The sequence below is a fragment of the Microtus pennsylvanicus genome, chromosome X, assembly GCF_037038515.1.
Source record: "Microtus pennsylvanicus isolate mMicPen1 chromosome X, mMicPen1.hap1, whole genome shotgun sequence".
NCBI classification, from domain to species: Eukaryota; Metazoa; Chordata; class Mammalia; order Rodentia; family Cricetidae; genus Microtus; species Microtus pennsylvanicus.
Window position 1 is genome coordinate 79746638 of NC_134601.1, and position 16339 is coordinate 79762976.

Here is a 16339-nt window from a genome sequence, read left to right on the forward strand (position 1 = left end):
AACTGAAGCAGTCACTGTCACTCCAGTGAGAGTGTTTGTATACAAACTGCAGAGTTTAAAACGAAGCAGTAAGTGGAGGATTTATGCCTTAGATGTCCCAAAGCTGTAGAGATGTACTGATAACGAGAAAGCTCCATGGCATTTCATTAGAGATACTGTTCACACAAACTTTCCAGTCCTTTCTTTCTTCTTTCTTCTTCCACTCCCTCTGCCCCTCTTCATCTTCCTCTTTTTCCTTTCTGTAGTTTCGTCTTTTTAGTGTATGAACCTAAAGTTATTTTATTTTATCTTTGTATTACAGGAATTCATTTTTTTAATCCTACAAATTATGCTTTTTCCTCAGACTCAAAAGTGATTTAATAAGTCTTGTCAATACTGGTAATTCTATTCCCTCTGTTGATGATTGATATGAAAATGTGATATTTCCCTTTTGATCAATAACAAAATAGGGATACTCTGAAGACCCCCAGAACTGTATTTATCAGTACTTTAAATTATCCAAAGATCAATATTGAGGTAAGGGTCATTGACTTATATAGCTGATTTTCCTCTTGATAAATCCAGGAAGGGAAACATTGCTGCTCTTTATGAAGACCAAAGAGCAATATCTTGATCACTGGATTGTAAATACTTAAGCTGTTATGAAAATGAAATGTCCTCATGATCATATGTGAGATTTCTTTTAGGAACCTTTCTCGTTTATAAAGTTTTATGGTCTTCATACTGGTTTACATGAAATCCCTTGGTGAGATAGAGGCCTCATATGGCAACTAGAGATCATATTTTCAGACTGCTACTAATGGTATATGATACGGGTGGTGAAAGGCAAGGGACACCTGTTATATTCTGAGACAGCATGATGCCGTAGATGGAATATCGAGCTTGGAATTCAGAGATCTCTGCTACAGCCTTGGTTCTGCTGCATATTAGTTGTATGACTTTGGGCAAGTCTGAACTCCTGGGAACCTTAAGTATTTCATGTCCCAAAAGAAGCTGAATGAAGTTTGTCCAAAGTGATACAGATGCTTTATAGGATGAAATTTATTGAGTTTTCCCAGTCTAATGCTATTTTAAAAAGATGGAATATAGTGTGACTATTGTAAATGACTTTAAATTATTTTAACACAGGTATTACCTATTAATATTTTTATAATAAATAAATTTTTATAATAAATAAATTTATTAATATTTTTATATTTTCTATGTAGCACAAATCTGTGAATATACACAAGAAGCTTAGTGGAGTAAGAAATTAAACAATATAAGTAATATAATTCAACTCAAATTTATATATACTGTCTCTGTCTCTTTAAAGAGAATGAACCATCAAAACTAAATTCAATCAACTTTGTCGTCTCCTCATTGTAACAGGAAACGATTTAAAAGCTTTCAAAATTCAAAAGGAAGTTAGATATTAACTGATAGAGGTAAAATATATATATATATATATATATATAAATTGACTATAGCCCAAAATAGTACTTAAAATCATATCATCATTCAAACCTAAGACATTTTTTCTTCACAAAAATGAATTTCAGAATCATTTTAATCCCTATGGAAGCAAAATGGCCTACATTTGTTCCTTTAAAGTTTTCCTCTATCTCCCACTTGGCCAGCTCACATAACACACAAATACACTTTCATAAAGTGAGCACAAAAATTAAGCTGATACTAAGAATTGTGTCAATAGTGCTCTAGTCTAATGGGAATTATGTGAGAGAAAGAATTTTATCATCATGTGATATACTATTAGTATACAAAATGAAATGTGAAATGAATATGTTTTGAAAGTTTGCAGTTAAAACCACTTTGAATGTTCATGATGGCAGTGTGACTTAGAAAAACCAAAGTCAGGAGAATATGGTCACTAAAACAAACACAGAATCACATATACACCTGCACACAGAGCATGAAAGGAGGGCAAAGAGACAGAGAAAGACAGAAGTCAGGGGAAAGAAGGACAAAGACAGTGAAAACAAATTCGACACTTAGTTGACTTGGCTGGTACTCCAGTATGGTTCTCAAATGTTTTCCTAAGATGTATTCCTGTTCAACCTGCTGCACTGTTAGCAAGCAAGGGAATCATTATGAGATGAGGTGCATTGGAAAGAATTGAGTTCATCTGATCATGTCCTGGAAGGGATTGTTATAATGATATTTCTCTGCCTCTGTTCATTCCCCTTTAACCCTGTCTCTGAATCACCTTCCTCTGCAATGGACAGTCCCCTTTCAGTTTGAAATAAGGCACAAAAAATAGGGTCAAGTGAGTATGAACTGTAACTTGTGAAACCATAAGCCCAAATAAATGTTGTCTCTTTCTAAGGTGGTCATCACACTCTTAAAATATCAGCATATATTATATTATTTGTTAACTATTTTTTTTAGTAATCATCATCTTACCTCAAAATGTCATATCATTGCTTACAATTCTTTATAATTGTTTTCCGGAAGAGCTGATAATATGGGGCATTTCTATACAGACATGAATTTTTCTTCCCTATGTGTGCTTCAGTGAGGTGCAATAGCAGTTCTTGGTATCTCTTGATTTAGTCTCAAGATCTTATGTAAAACATAAATAATATACTAATGTTACAGAATTAAATGTTTTAACACAAAAATAATCCTGAAAGGGAGACTATTTAAAGTTATCTCAGAGTGAGCTATCCCATAGCTGCCTTATAAAGTTGACAGGAGTTTGAGAAGTAAGCATTTCATAATCCAAGTAATTAGAAGATGTTCTTAAATGTGAAAGGTCAAGGGATAGGATGACAGTGGAAAAGGAAAAGATCCTATTTAGAATGAATGGTGGTAGTTGTATAATTGGCTAGCTCCATTTCTACAATTCATTATTCTAATTTTTCACTTGCTTGTGTTAACTTCAACATAAACATAATATAACAAAATCTTTCCTTCCCAAGCTATGTGGACAATATTTTTCTATAGAATTGTTCTTAATATGGTTAATGATGTACAACCTTACACTTCAAAAGCAAAAATAAAAATTCTGAAACAATAATTTCCCTAACTTGAAAATCAAGAAATATTATTGATGTCTTAGTGGAAAATAGCTGGTAATATGCCACACACTACAGTGTTCTTTTATGTAAAACTCCCATTTACACATTCACAGAAACATGGCACCCACATTGATGTGTAAACAGAACTATTTGTGAACCTTGAATTTGAATTAGAGAAATCTCAAGCAGGATATTGCAGGATTCTGACTGACCATGTTCACACTGACAAGAAGTGAGGAAAAACAGTACTTGCTTGCTAAGCATGCTCTTCTGGCTTCCTTATCAAAATGGAATTATATTTTGGAATTTTGAAGACATTAGTTTATGGACAAATTAAGCTAATTTCAGTAAAAACTTAATTTTAAAAAGGTGATGGTGAAAACTGCATTTGAAGAATAATCAAAGTCGATTTAAAACAATTCAGAACTTTGCATTTTTTACGACTAAACTATAAAGTAGGAACATAATATGTTGATCTAGCAACAAAACTAAATATGAAGGCCAAAGAAACATTTGGTGCAGTAATAATATGCAACTGCTTATGCTTGGCTTGAGAGGGATCAAGACTCTGAAGTTACAAGTGCCTCTCAGTGCCTCTTGGTGATGTATTATGGAGTAACAGAAACAACTGCACATTCTCAAAAGCATTCCTGAGCTAAGACTTAAGCTTCTCAATTGCATTACTCAAGATTAGAATTTCTGTAAGTTTGATCAGATAAAACACACACAGATATAGATTCGAGGCTATATTTTAAAAATTCCTCAAGACAGTTTGCAATGAGTTCACAATTCTTACACAATTTGGGAAAAGGGGCACTGAAAGAGCAAAAAATTCCACTTACGTTTTCACTAGCAAAAATTAAAAAATGAAAAATAATTTCTGTGAATTAAGTAGGAATTAACTTCAAGGATACAAGCTCTTCATTGGGAAAAGAAGATTAAAACTACGCATTTATGGAAATGTTGTATCACCTCCCCCTCCTTTTAAAGTATTGGCTAAGTGTTCCACGATGGCCTGGACTTGCTATGTAGCCAAAGCTGACTTTGAACTTCAGATACTCTTGACTTTACCCCCTGAGTTCTGGAACTACAAGCATATACCACCAACCTAGCATGCCTTCCTATTATCAGAGCTTCCTAGTTTAGAGAGAAAACCATAAATGAAGTAGGAAAATAAGGATCTATTTATAAAAACAAGTTTTCTATGTTACTTAGATACCTCATCGGATTTACCTACAAGTGCAAAGAAATTGTGGATCTAAAAAAAAAAATACTGTGGCTCCTTAAAAGCTAAGCTAAGCTCCTACAGTTATACCCAGAAATAGATGGCTGATGAGCTCTGTCTTTTGCTGCTTCTCTGCTGACATAAGCAACTGAAGAATGTAGAAGCAATGTGCTTGAAAATGAGTAGCCTATAGTCAGGCATGTGGAGGCCAGGAAAGTTTTCAAACAGCACCAAATGTAGTTGGCGCTGAATAAAATCCTAATCATGGATCTATTTTTGCAATGGGAGCAGGCAACATGGCCTTTGTTGAACTAGTAAATGTGTTACTTTCTCGCTTTCAACCAGCTCTCTTCTTGATTTTCTCATTTTTTTTCTAGTAGGAACAGGACAGTTGAGTGATTATTAGTATAAAATGTGGCATCAGTTCACCAGAGTTAGAATCTGACTGTAGGCAAGTTCAAAAAATTCAGTTTCCTGATATGTCCGCTCAACAGGCTCCCAAATTGGGTCATCAGATAGTCAATCTAATCCCTGAGAGGTGATAGGATCATAAGGGCGAATCAGAGGGTTGATCAATTAATGGACTCATAAATTGATGGACTTTTGGGGAGGTGATAGACACTTTAGGATGTAGGCCCCAGTTCGATAAAGTAGAATAATAGACACTTTAGTGGCTCTCTCTTCTCCCAGAACCATCTTTGAAGCTGCTTTACATCCACCATGAGATGAGCAGCTCTGTTTCTCCATACCTAATTGCCATGGTTTTCCAACTCACTGTGAGTCCAGAAACAAGAAAACCAGTCAACCATGGAATATAATTTTTGAAACTCTGAACCGAAATCATTCTCTCTTCTGTAAAATATTAAAGACCCTGGGAAAAAAATTAAAGGTTTTTAGCTGAGAAATTCCAATTTTAGTGTGTTTGGTTAATTTATCCTATTATTGTCAAGCTTGCCATCAATCTGTGATTTTCATATCATTCAAAAGCGAAACTATTTTTCTTATTGTTTCTCCTTTATATGATTTATTCCAGCACTGGGTGATTAAAGCGACTCCTTAATTTCTTTAGAAGTTGTGTCTTCCTTTTGGTATATCCGTCTTCAACACCATGCACTGTGTCTCTCCTGGGATATATAAGAATGCCTCCCAACTGGTTTCTTAACACACAACCTGTTAAATTAATTTTCCTATGGTTTTGGATGTAAAACCACCGCAGTTAAGCTAGGGATTAGTGCAGTAACAGCAGCATTGGCTATAGATGGAATTGTGCCACTGTTTTTTAGACTTGCTACACCCCCCTGTGTAGTTAATAAGAGTTGCTGTGTCTTGCTATGCGACAAATACTGAGGGACCCATGAAACATATAACCATCTATGCAATGAGAATGTATTTTACAAAGGAAAAGCAACATTTGTTTTCTTCATTCTCATATTCCTATTGTAATGACAGTGTAGGGCATGAACTAAATCCTCAGTGAGCATTGCATGAAGGAGTAAATGAGATAATGAATGGAATTGTATCACAGATGCCTCTAATAACCAACATAGTGGATTGGATGTGTAGTGACCAGAAGATGATTCAAAGAGAGTTGACATTGTTACTTGACATCCAATTGCATGCCATGTTCCATTCAGTTCAAGTTGTGTTAATTCAGTCATCCTTTGGCATGTGCGAACAGGGAACTCATTTATAAACTTGAATAGTGTGCATTCAGACATGATTAACAATGTGAGCTGGAAGCAGCATGGCAGCCAGATCCCCTACAGTTTCTAAAGGCAAGAAAGTTGAGAAATTGATGTAAAGAAATAAGAAGTTGCTTCTGCAAAGGAGACAATTCAAAATAGAGCTTAGTCAATGTGTACCAGTTTTAGTAGACAGAAATGTGTTTACTGGTAAGCAAGTTGCAGCATATGTCTTACAGTTTTAAAAAAATGCAGGAAAAACTTCTTGAAATAAACAAATGGTCGTTAAATTGCTAAATGTTATTGCTAAAATATGATTCCAAAACACACACCAAATCCCTACCCCATATACATAAGTATATACATATATATGTACATATGCATAAATACACACACATTTTATATATATATATACATACATATATGTATATATATATATTCACAGAGAGTGTGGAGGGGTGGAGGAAGGTAGAGGGAGAGAGATACACACAAAGTCATAGACTGTGATATATACATAGTGAACGAGGAAGGAAGTAATAGTGGTATCTGATAAATTGACACTATGTCTGCTTTACATATAGGCAACAGCAGCAAAGCTCCTTCACGGAGTGTGGATGGCATTCTGAAAAGGGAGCATGGCACTAACAAATAAGAGTTGGTGGCTAAAAGACAAGAACTCCTGAGTAAATTAGGAGCATGGGGACCATGGGAGAGGGTTGAAGGGGAGGAGAGAGGGAGGGAGGGGAGCAGAGAAAAATGTATAACTCAATAAAATGAATAATAATAATAATCATAAAAGAGATGGTGGCTAAATTATTCAAAGAAGTCATATGTCAACATATGTGACTATGCTTAGGAGTTTAACTTTGTACAGGAAGACCTACCTCTAGACAATGAGGTTGCTTAGGAGTTCTCAAATGAAAAAAAAATTTTAAGAGGTCGGAAATAAGTAAGTTCTATAAGCTTGAAATGTGAATATGCTACAGACCGGAATGAAGTCCTAAAGTAACCAACCATGCCATTTTCTCTTTTCCAAATAGTAGAAAAGTATGTCTTTCTACATCCTCATTCCTGGGAATAACACAAGGGAGGTAAGTGAAGCCCCAGGAGACCAGGTAGGTTGCCTAAAGCTCTATGCTAAGCAAGTGATCACATGTTCCCTTTGGGAGCTAGCAGAGATTCTCTTTTCTGAACAAGTGGAAAAAATTCCTGCTCCTCCTGCCTTTCCACATCTCAGGAAAGACAATAACATCTGCTATGAGATCCAGCAGCTTGCACTTAGGAGATAACTGTGTCAAAATAGTAAGAGTTCACCCATGCAGGTGCTGTGGGTCAGGGAAGTGCAGATGCTAATTAAGGGCTCATAAAGGTCGTCCCCAACAGAGAGCAACCGGAAAGAGCCAGACTGGGAAAACTGAGGTTTTGCTCTACCTAAACCAAGGGTTGCCTGGCAAACGTTGAATTACAAAGGCAGACTTAAATAAAAAGCGAAAGAGCCTACAATGCCAGTGTTTCTAAGTAAACTCAAATGCCCCGCTTATATGGTCCTGACCGTGTTCAAGGCACAGGCACTGTTCCCTCCATCCAGCTTCTCATCTCTGACCTAACAGAGGATATGAACTCTGTCTTTGCAAAGCCCCCACAGTCAAGACAGGAGAGGGCTTCAGAAGCAAAACGATCTCCATGGGAAAAACTCCAATTTAGAATTTCTTGGATAGAAGGGACACAACTCAGCATATTCAAGACTGTTGGGTCAAGTTGATGAGTAGGTGGGGAATTCTCTAGTAAAACGGTGTTTTGTTTTGTTTTGTTGGGGCTTTGTTTCATCTCGCTCCCTTCATACAACAGACCTCTATTCTGTTTTATGTAGCCCAACTATTTATAACTTCTCTATCACCAGCTCTAAATCACCAACCATCGCAGCTTGAATTTCACTAGTTAGGTTGTGTCTGTGTCTAGGAGACCTGATTGAAGAAACAGGTTAACTATACTAGATGAATATGGATATACATGTTCGGTAATGCTTTGTTACCTAGCCCCTCTGAGGTTATTTCTTTTACTCTTCAAGGGCTGCACCAGCATCTGGTTCCACTGTGTAGCCCTACCTGCTTAAATACATAGGTGCACACACCCTTGCTTTTTTCCCTGCTGGTTATGCAGCTGGTGGCTGAAGAGAAACAGGCTCTGGACAAAGACTTTCCTCTGGCTATCCCGGCCAGGGAGAAAGAAAAGATCTGGGTTATTTCACGGATTCATTAGGAATGAGCTTCCCACCCTCCCTCCTCTGTATCTCATCATGTTCTGTCTGCAAAATGCGGAGTTAGGGAGACAAAAGCCCCGCCGTCTTTCTCATCTAACATTACTTTAAGTAGGAAAGTTAAAATTATAAGAGAAAACAAAAACCATGGAAGAAAACCTGTGTTGGGCAGAAAGAAGCAAGCAACTACAAACTAGCTTCTAGGTGTTCTTTAAAAGGAAGCTGTTATAAAGGTGTAGACCGGTCGGGAAACTGCTCTCTGGCCTTGGTGGGTTGTAGAACTGAGAAACCTTGGGTTGGCGCCAAGTTAACAGTCCTAGGCCCCGCAGGGGGCCAGGCCCAAGTTTTGGAAAACAGAGTCAAAGTCAGGGGCTATTGTGGTCCAGACAGAAGCAGAAAGACACGACAGGCAGGTTTCCTTCCTGCCTCGCTCTTATCTGAGGGTGCAGAAGGCAGTAGAAGCATGCCTGGGGTGCAGGTGAGGCTTGTCTACCCTAAGCGGGCCATGGGCTCCAGTTCCCCTCGCTTCCCAACTAGCAGCTTCCCACCCCCACTCGTTTCCACTCCAGCGCTCTGGCCCCCTCCCGCTCCTCCCTCAGCACCTCCCCGGCCCCGCCCACGCTCTCCCACTCGGCCTGAGACTGAGTCATAAGTAGCCCCGGACCTGAGCCTGAGGCAGCCTGTGAAAGGAAGACTGGGAGAAAGTTAAGTGCAGCTTGGACGAAAGAGATCCCCTCCTCTTCCAACCTGCAGCCCAGGATACTGATTCGAGCCGCGCCTTACCGCGCAGCCCGAAGATTCACCATGGTGAAGATCGCCTTCAATACCCCCACGGCGGTGCAAAAGGAGGAGGCGCGGCAAGATGTGGAGGCACTCGTGAGCCGCACGGTCCGAGCTCAGATCCTGACGGGCAAGGTAGTTCCCACTCGGCCTAGGTCGGCCTGCTGGAGTTTGGGAATGGGGAGAGAAGGGAGGGTATACAGGTGCAGAGGTCAAAATGTTAGGTGTCCCATAGTCCTCGAGTTCCAGGCAGGCCAACTGTAAATTGCATGGGCCACCTTTTGCTCCGCTTCGACTCATGCCCCTCTGCATCCTTATAATTCCATCCCTTAACACCACCTATCCCAGGAAATTGTTGGAAGGAGTTTGAAGAAATTCCTCCATGTCATTTTGTTCTGGGAAATGGGTTATGGAATTAGCCAGAGACACAATTATAGCTACAGGGAATGAGCAGCCACATGGGGTGAGCAAGGGCAAGAGACTTAACTGTTCTTTCTTTACTTTTGACTTGAGTGAAATTATGTGAATCTGTATCTTTGTAGGATTGCGGATTTGGGAAACAAGGGGCGGCCTTAACTTCAAGCTGTATGGGTTGGGGCAAGTTGTGTGTGTCTGTACAACACATACACACACACACACACACACACACACACATTTGTGTGTATTTTTAGGTAGACAATGTTAACGGTTAGGTAATGGAGCTGTCAGAAACATATATTGGATTTAATTCTTGGCCAAACTCTTGTAAAAATAAACTTTGAGATTCTCTTTTTTTTTCTTTTGGTTGTTATTTCTTCTTGAGCAATATCCCACTCCCCTCTTACAGATGTCTGAAGCATTTCCAACGCTGCAATTTAAACAGCTCATTTTCCATGCACTGGAGAGGTTCTCTCTTCCCAGGTTGTTTGTCTAGTTCAATATATATATTTCTTTTAAAAACCAACGGCTTTTGGAGTGTTGATAAACTATCATTTTTTTCCTCAGTAAAATCTCAATTTTAAAAGGCGACCATATTTTCTTCTGCATCTGTGGAATCTGCAGGAATGGGACTTGATCTGCCCTAACTTGTCCTGCTGTCTTTAGAAAGTTTTCTCTTTTAGGTTTAGAGTGGCTATTTGAAAAGCGTTTTGAGTGAGCTGTGAGTTCATGTAATAAAATGTAATTCTGCATACAGTTTGAGATGTTAATGCGCTGCCGCAGAACTTCCATCGTGGAAACTTTCAATATTGAACGCTGCAATCAAACTAGCTTTTGTGTGTCACACATTCTGGAACTCAAAAGCAACACCCCCTTGCAATGTTGAGGTTTTAATTAAATGACAGAAGGTCAAATATGTAGTTGTCTTCCTACTAACTTTATAAATGAACCATGGCCAGATTTGAGGGGAGGTCTAACTAGATGCCAGTAGTTAAAAATAGCCACACAGTAATCCTTTTTTCCCCTCACCACCAAAAAACTTCAAGAGTTGTAGAAAGATTCAATTAATATGTAATGCTTTGGTCAGCCCTGTGGTGAGATGAGGAATAAATAAAAACAAATATCTCCTCTTTGATTTTATTTCTTTGTTAGGCTTTAGAGAAGCCGCAATAGAACCCTAGCATGGCCTCTGACAGTACTACTTGCCATATCACATTGCGATACAGGGATTAGGCCTGATCAACAGAGATTGAACACGTTGAACTCATATTGGCAAATGATATGCAGTAACTTTTAAAATACACTTTGAAAAGAAATTAGCTATGATAATTGATTCATTCAGTTACGTTGAATTCCAACAGTGTTAAATGAAAACAAAAGAAATCCTTATTCTTACTGACCAGGCATGTCCAGCTAAACCAAGACCCTCATACTTTAGCCATGCTTAATGATAAACTTCCTGAATTATTGGAAAAGAGAAATGAAGTTACAGTACAAATTGTTCTTTTGTCTCAGTAATAAGAAAAAAAATGCATTCCTCAAAGAATTTCAGATTAAGCTATTATGTGCTTTTTAGCAAGTCATTTCATCTTTCTGTGCCTAAATTTAATTATCTAAAATATGCCTTCTAAGAACCCACAACTGTATTACAGTAATTAGTAGTCAAAATTTAAAATTTGGTTTCTGTACTACTAGATATTAATTTAGATTTTTAACGAAAACAATTAAGGTATTTCAGTATGTGTTGAATATAATTGATGAAATAAGCTTAATTAAATTATTAAGAAAATATAAATTTCAAATTTTGACCTTTAAAAATATATTTATTTTGTGAACAAAAATTATCAAATGATTGTCTACCCTTCCTTTCTTGCACATTGACATACATTTTTCACCAAATTGTCTTAAGATCAGTTAAATGTCCAAAACAGCAATTTCATGAAAAATTCTAATGGTAGACAAACTAAAATAATTTTTAATACCAACTTGTATTGTCAGGGCTGAGATTTGCTGCCTTCACTTATTCTCTCGCTGAGTAATAATGTGGCTGAGGGGTATATTGTGACATAAAAATTGAAATAGTAGGCCTTTTAGTTCCATGCCCTATGGAGGGTGCAGTTAATCAGTTACTTTTTGTTTTGAATTTTTCTTCAGAATCCGTCAGCAAATTATTGATTTGACAGAACGTTTAAATCACTGCTTCGCAAACAGCTCTGTATGTAGCAAATCCTCTGCTTTTAAATTTAGCGTTTACGCTAGGACTTGGAAAATAGCATTATTGCAGTATATACACTAATGGACAATACCAGGAAGCTTTATACTTAATAATAAAGTTAGGAATATTAGAAAATATATAATTAACTTCAATTAATTTCTAAAATGAAATAATTCCTTTCTAACTTGACAATAAAGCTTCTTGAAAAGTAGCCAACGAATTGAAGGTTACTAGCACTCTTTTAAGCTGATAAATTGATTTCAAAGCAAGTAGCAAAGTGTCTATTTCTATAGACTAAAAAGCCAGTGTTTATAAAACTAAGACTAGGTTCAATTATTTAAAGAGCATACATTTTAGAGACAACCTGCACTATATCATATCTAGTTAAAAATACTCTTTATCCATTAAACATTTGTTTAAAAAGTAGATTTATATTAAGTACTTTTATTAAAAATATGTCATTCTATAAATTAATGGTTATTTTAACATTCTACAAGTACATATTTTAAAATAACATATCTATATTTAATTTTGAAAATGCTAGAAGGAAGGCTAGTGTTAGTGGAGATATTCTATATATATTAGCATCAGAAGCTGTCTTCAAATGACTTAAGATTAGTTTGTTTTCAAAATATTTTGCTTTTCAGGGGTGATAAGTTGCACACAGAAGCAACTGTCTAAAAATATTATCTTTTTAATTTTGTTTCTAATCAATAGGAGCTCAGAGTTGCCACGCAGGAGAAAGATGGCTCTTCTGGGAGATGCATGCTTACTCTCCTAGGCCTCTCATTCATCTTGGCTGGGCTGATTGTGGGTGGAGCCTGCATTTACAAGTACTTCATGCCTAAGGTAATAATTATAGCTCTTACTATTTGGAATTACTAATTGCCGTGTATTTCATTAGCAACCTAAATAATTAGGTGGTGGTAACCAGAGAAATGAAGACTTGAGGAATGTTTTCAATTACCTTTCACTCTCTGCCATTGCTTAGGTTTCATAACGCTGTAACAAACAAGTCTCAGGTTAACATGGTACATGAGTGTAAGAGACAATTCGGGTGTCATGGCGATGAATATTGCAAAGTCTTACACTTCCCTTTTGTCTCTTAGAGCACCATTTACCACGGTGAGATGTGCTTCTTTGATTCTGAAGATCCTGTGAATTCCCTCCATGGAGGAGAGCCATATTTCCTGCCTGTGACCGAGGAGGCTGATATCCGTGAGGACGACAACATTGCAATCATTGATGTGCCCGTTCCCAGTTTCTCAGATAGCGACCCTGCGGCAATTATCCATGACTTTGAGAAGGTGGATTTTTCTTTCTTGCAGTTATTCAAAAATTTTCTTTAGTCCTTCTTTACTGAAAGACAATTAATTTATTCATAAATGAACACCCTTTTGGAGCCAAACCTTTTCATTGTGTTGTTGTTGGGTAGGCGTAGTAAATTTTCAAAAAAGATCTGGCTGTTTGTTCTGATGGTACTTGAAAATCTGAAGTATTAATACGCATCGTTTTTCACCTCCCCAACAGGGAATGACTGCTTACCTGGACTTGCTTTTGGGAAACTGTTATCTGATGCCCCTCAATACTTCCATTGTTATGACTCCAAAGAATCTGGTGGAGCTTTTTGGCAAACTGGCAGTATGTATTTCAGAGATCATTTTTTTTCTTATAAGCACTTCCAAATAATTTTGCTTCATTATTCAAAAAAGTTAATGAATTGGGCCAGACATTCCATCTCGTTGAAATATTTTTTTAATGAAAAGTGTAAGCTGTGCCAAAATAGATGGAACAGAGGTATTTTATGTTAAGCAATGTAAGCCAGTCAGACAGACAAATGCTTTATGTTCTTCATATATAGAAGCTAAAAGTGTTCACCTGAACACACAACACTGATTAATAGAAGTTGAGAAGGGCATGTATGTAGGGGGAGGTGGATAAAGGGAGGTTGAATTTCATCAATGCATGCTGTGTGTATGTGCAAATAGCACACTGAACTTGAAACTCATAAATGTATATATGTATAATAAAAATAGTATACAAAACTGCTCTTAAATGAATTCTATTTTTAATAATGTCTATTTTTAAAAGGATGTAAGTGGGAATTTTAATACCGTCTTTAAGAATTTATTGTCTTATTTTTTTTTCTTTGCACTTTTAGAGTGGCAAGTATTTGCCTCACACTTATGTGGTTCGTGAAGACCTGGTTGCTGTGGAAGAAATCCGTGATGTTAGTAACCTTGGTATTTTTATTTACCAACTTTGCAACAACCGAAAATCCTTCCGCCTTAGACGCAGAGACCTCTTGCTGGGTAGGTAATTTATTATTTTTGGGTGAGCAGAAGAGAGTGAGGGTAGACTGCATGGAAATGAGCATGTTGAAATACCTCTTCATGGACACAGACAACTAAAAAGCCATCTTTTTGTGTCTTCACAGGTTTCAATAAGCGTGCCATTGACAAATGCTGGAAGATAAGACACTTCCCCAATGAATTTATTGTTGAGACCAAGATATGTCAGGAGTGAAGAAGGGCAGATAAAGAGTATCCTTGGTAATAAGAAGTCAGCAGCTTACAGTGTGACTTTAGTAATGGGATACTCATGATATTTACTCATACATTTACTCGATTGCTTATACTGGAAACGGAAGGGGGGGAGAAAACTACTAACCACTGCAAGCCATTGTCCAAATCAAGTTTAATTGACATCGCTTGCTGTTTGCAACAAATTAAATGATTATCTTTTTTTTGAATTTATAGGGTTTAGATTCTGAAAGCAGCATGAATATGTCATCTAACATCCTGACAAAATCCATTCTCTGTTTTTATTTAAAGCAAGCTCCTGATAAAATCATATGGATAGAGCATGCTTTAAATTTAAAATATTTCAAGTTGTTTTTGACATTTTTGTGTGAAGCATGTCAAATCTCTTAACATTTTTTTTGCTTCATTCTTCATTTTGTTCAATTCTCCTGACTTTAGAGATTACATTTTTTTGCATTTCTATCAGGTGCTCTGTAATGAATCTGACTCATATGTGAACAATAGTCATGAGGAAGTAATTTTTTACGCATGTAATGATTCTTTCTCACTGATATCTGTGTTGTGAAATCCACAAAGCTGTACAGGTGCTGAATGCTGTAAGGAGTTCTGGTTGTATGAATTCTACAACCCTATAATAAAGTTTACCATATTCAATCATGTTTTATTTTCATCATTTGACAAATACTTAATGTGGAAATTATTATTTATTGGCTTTTGGTTACAGAAATCAGACATAAAATTATGAACATAACTGTATCCATTACCACTTCTACATATTTATATTTCACAATCTCACATTTCCCCATTTTCATTCTGTATTAATTGTTTTTTAAATATCTTACAATTTTCTTGTTATGTAAATTCAACTACTTATAGAGAGTCTTCAGCTCAGAACAATTTAAGGCATTTTAATGGTTTTTCTTTTTCATAGAAACATAAACAACCATATGCAGCTATATCAGACCACCAAAGACTAACACTGAATAAGACATTGAGACTTTCTTAAGTTAAATTAATTTATTCAGTGTGTGGGTATGCAGCAAAATGAGTATGTGGAAGTCAGAGGACTCCTTTGTTGAGTAGATTCTCCCCTTCCTCCTTGACACTTGTGCTGGGGGTGGAACTCAGGTCCTTGGATTGTAAGGCTTGTCGAGGCCTGTGCTTTAGCATCTGGAACACTGGTTCAACACTAATGATTTTTAACAATGCAACAAGCCTGACATCTTTACACATTTACCTACGAGTATAAACTCCGCACCACATGGGCCAGTATTATAATTTCTCTTCTATTTGCTGATAGGGACTATTGCTCAATTTCTGTGGACTAAATTCCCAGTTCAATCGAGGGCTTTAAAATATTATTATTTTAAAATAAAGTTAAAAACAAATCTTTAACTTTATAAATTCAGAAGCAATGATACACACTGAAAGAAAGATATAGGAAGAGAATAAAGGTCCAATGGTTAGGAAGCAATCAGAACTGTTATGTTCAAGAACTGGTTCTCAGCTGGACACAGAGAAATGCATCTGTGCGACCAGCTACTCTGGCAGCTGAGGGAGAAAATAGCCTAGGAATTTAAAATCATCATAGGCAACATACAGAAACTATGTCTCCAAAAGAAAAAAAATCAATAACAGAGACAAAAGGATAGCCCTGGAAACAGATACAAGTAACATTATACAGATTAAACAAGTCATATTTAGAAATATATTTAGGAATACACATATACAGATATGCATGAATAACAATTAGTGTAAAAAGTGGCCATGGATTTGAAGGAGGATTTGGAGGGAGGAAAGGAAAACAAAATATGTAATATTATAATCTCAAATATTTTGAAAAGACTGAGGGGGGAAAAGAAAAAGTAGTGAAAAGAACTGATTTTTTTTCATTTTTTTATTGAGAAAAGGAAAAAAGAAATTCCCGCCTCCTCCCAGCCTCCCATTTCCCTTCCCCTCCTCCCATTCTTCTCCCCCTCCCCCCACTCCTCTCCCCCTCCCTCTCTAGTCCAAAGAACAGTCAGGATTCCCTGCCCTGTGGAAAGTCCAAGGTCCTCCCCCCTCCGTCCAGGTCTAGGAAGGTGAACATCCAAACTGGCTAGGCTCCCACAAAGCCAGAACATTAAGTAGGATCAAAACCCAATGCCATTGTCCTTGGCTTCTCATCAGCCCTTATTGTTTGCCATGTTCAGAGAGAACG

General features: G+C 37.0%; 1 protein-coding gene across 1 annotated transcript; it reads left to right on the forward strand.

Annotated features, from left to right (window-relative positions):
• Nucleotides 1-8831: 8831 nt before the first annotated feature.
• On the forward strand, nt 8832-14793 carry Itm2a (integral membrane protein 2A). Its single transcript, XM_075958115.1, has 6 exons — nt 8832-9099; nt 12314-12445; nt 12706-12903; nt 13127-13237; nt 13758-13908; nt 14034-14793. Exons 1-6 carry the CDS (start codon nt 8989-8991, stop codon nt 14120-14122), a joined length of 792 nt encoding a protein of 263 aa, XP_075814230.1. The 5' UTR covers nt 8832-8988; the 3' UTR covers nt 14123-14793.
• The last annotated feature ends 1546 nt before the right edge of the window (nt 14794-16339 follow it).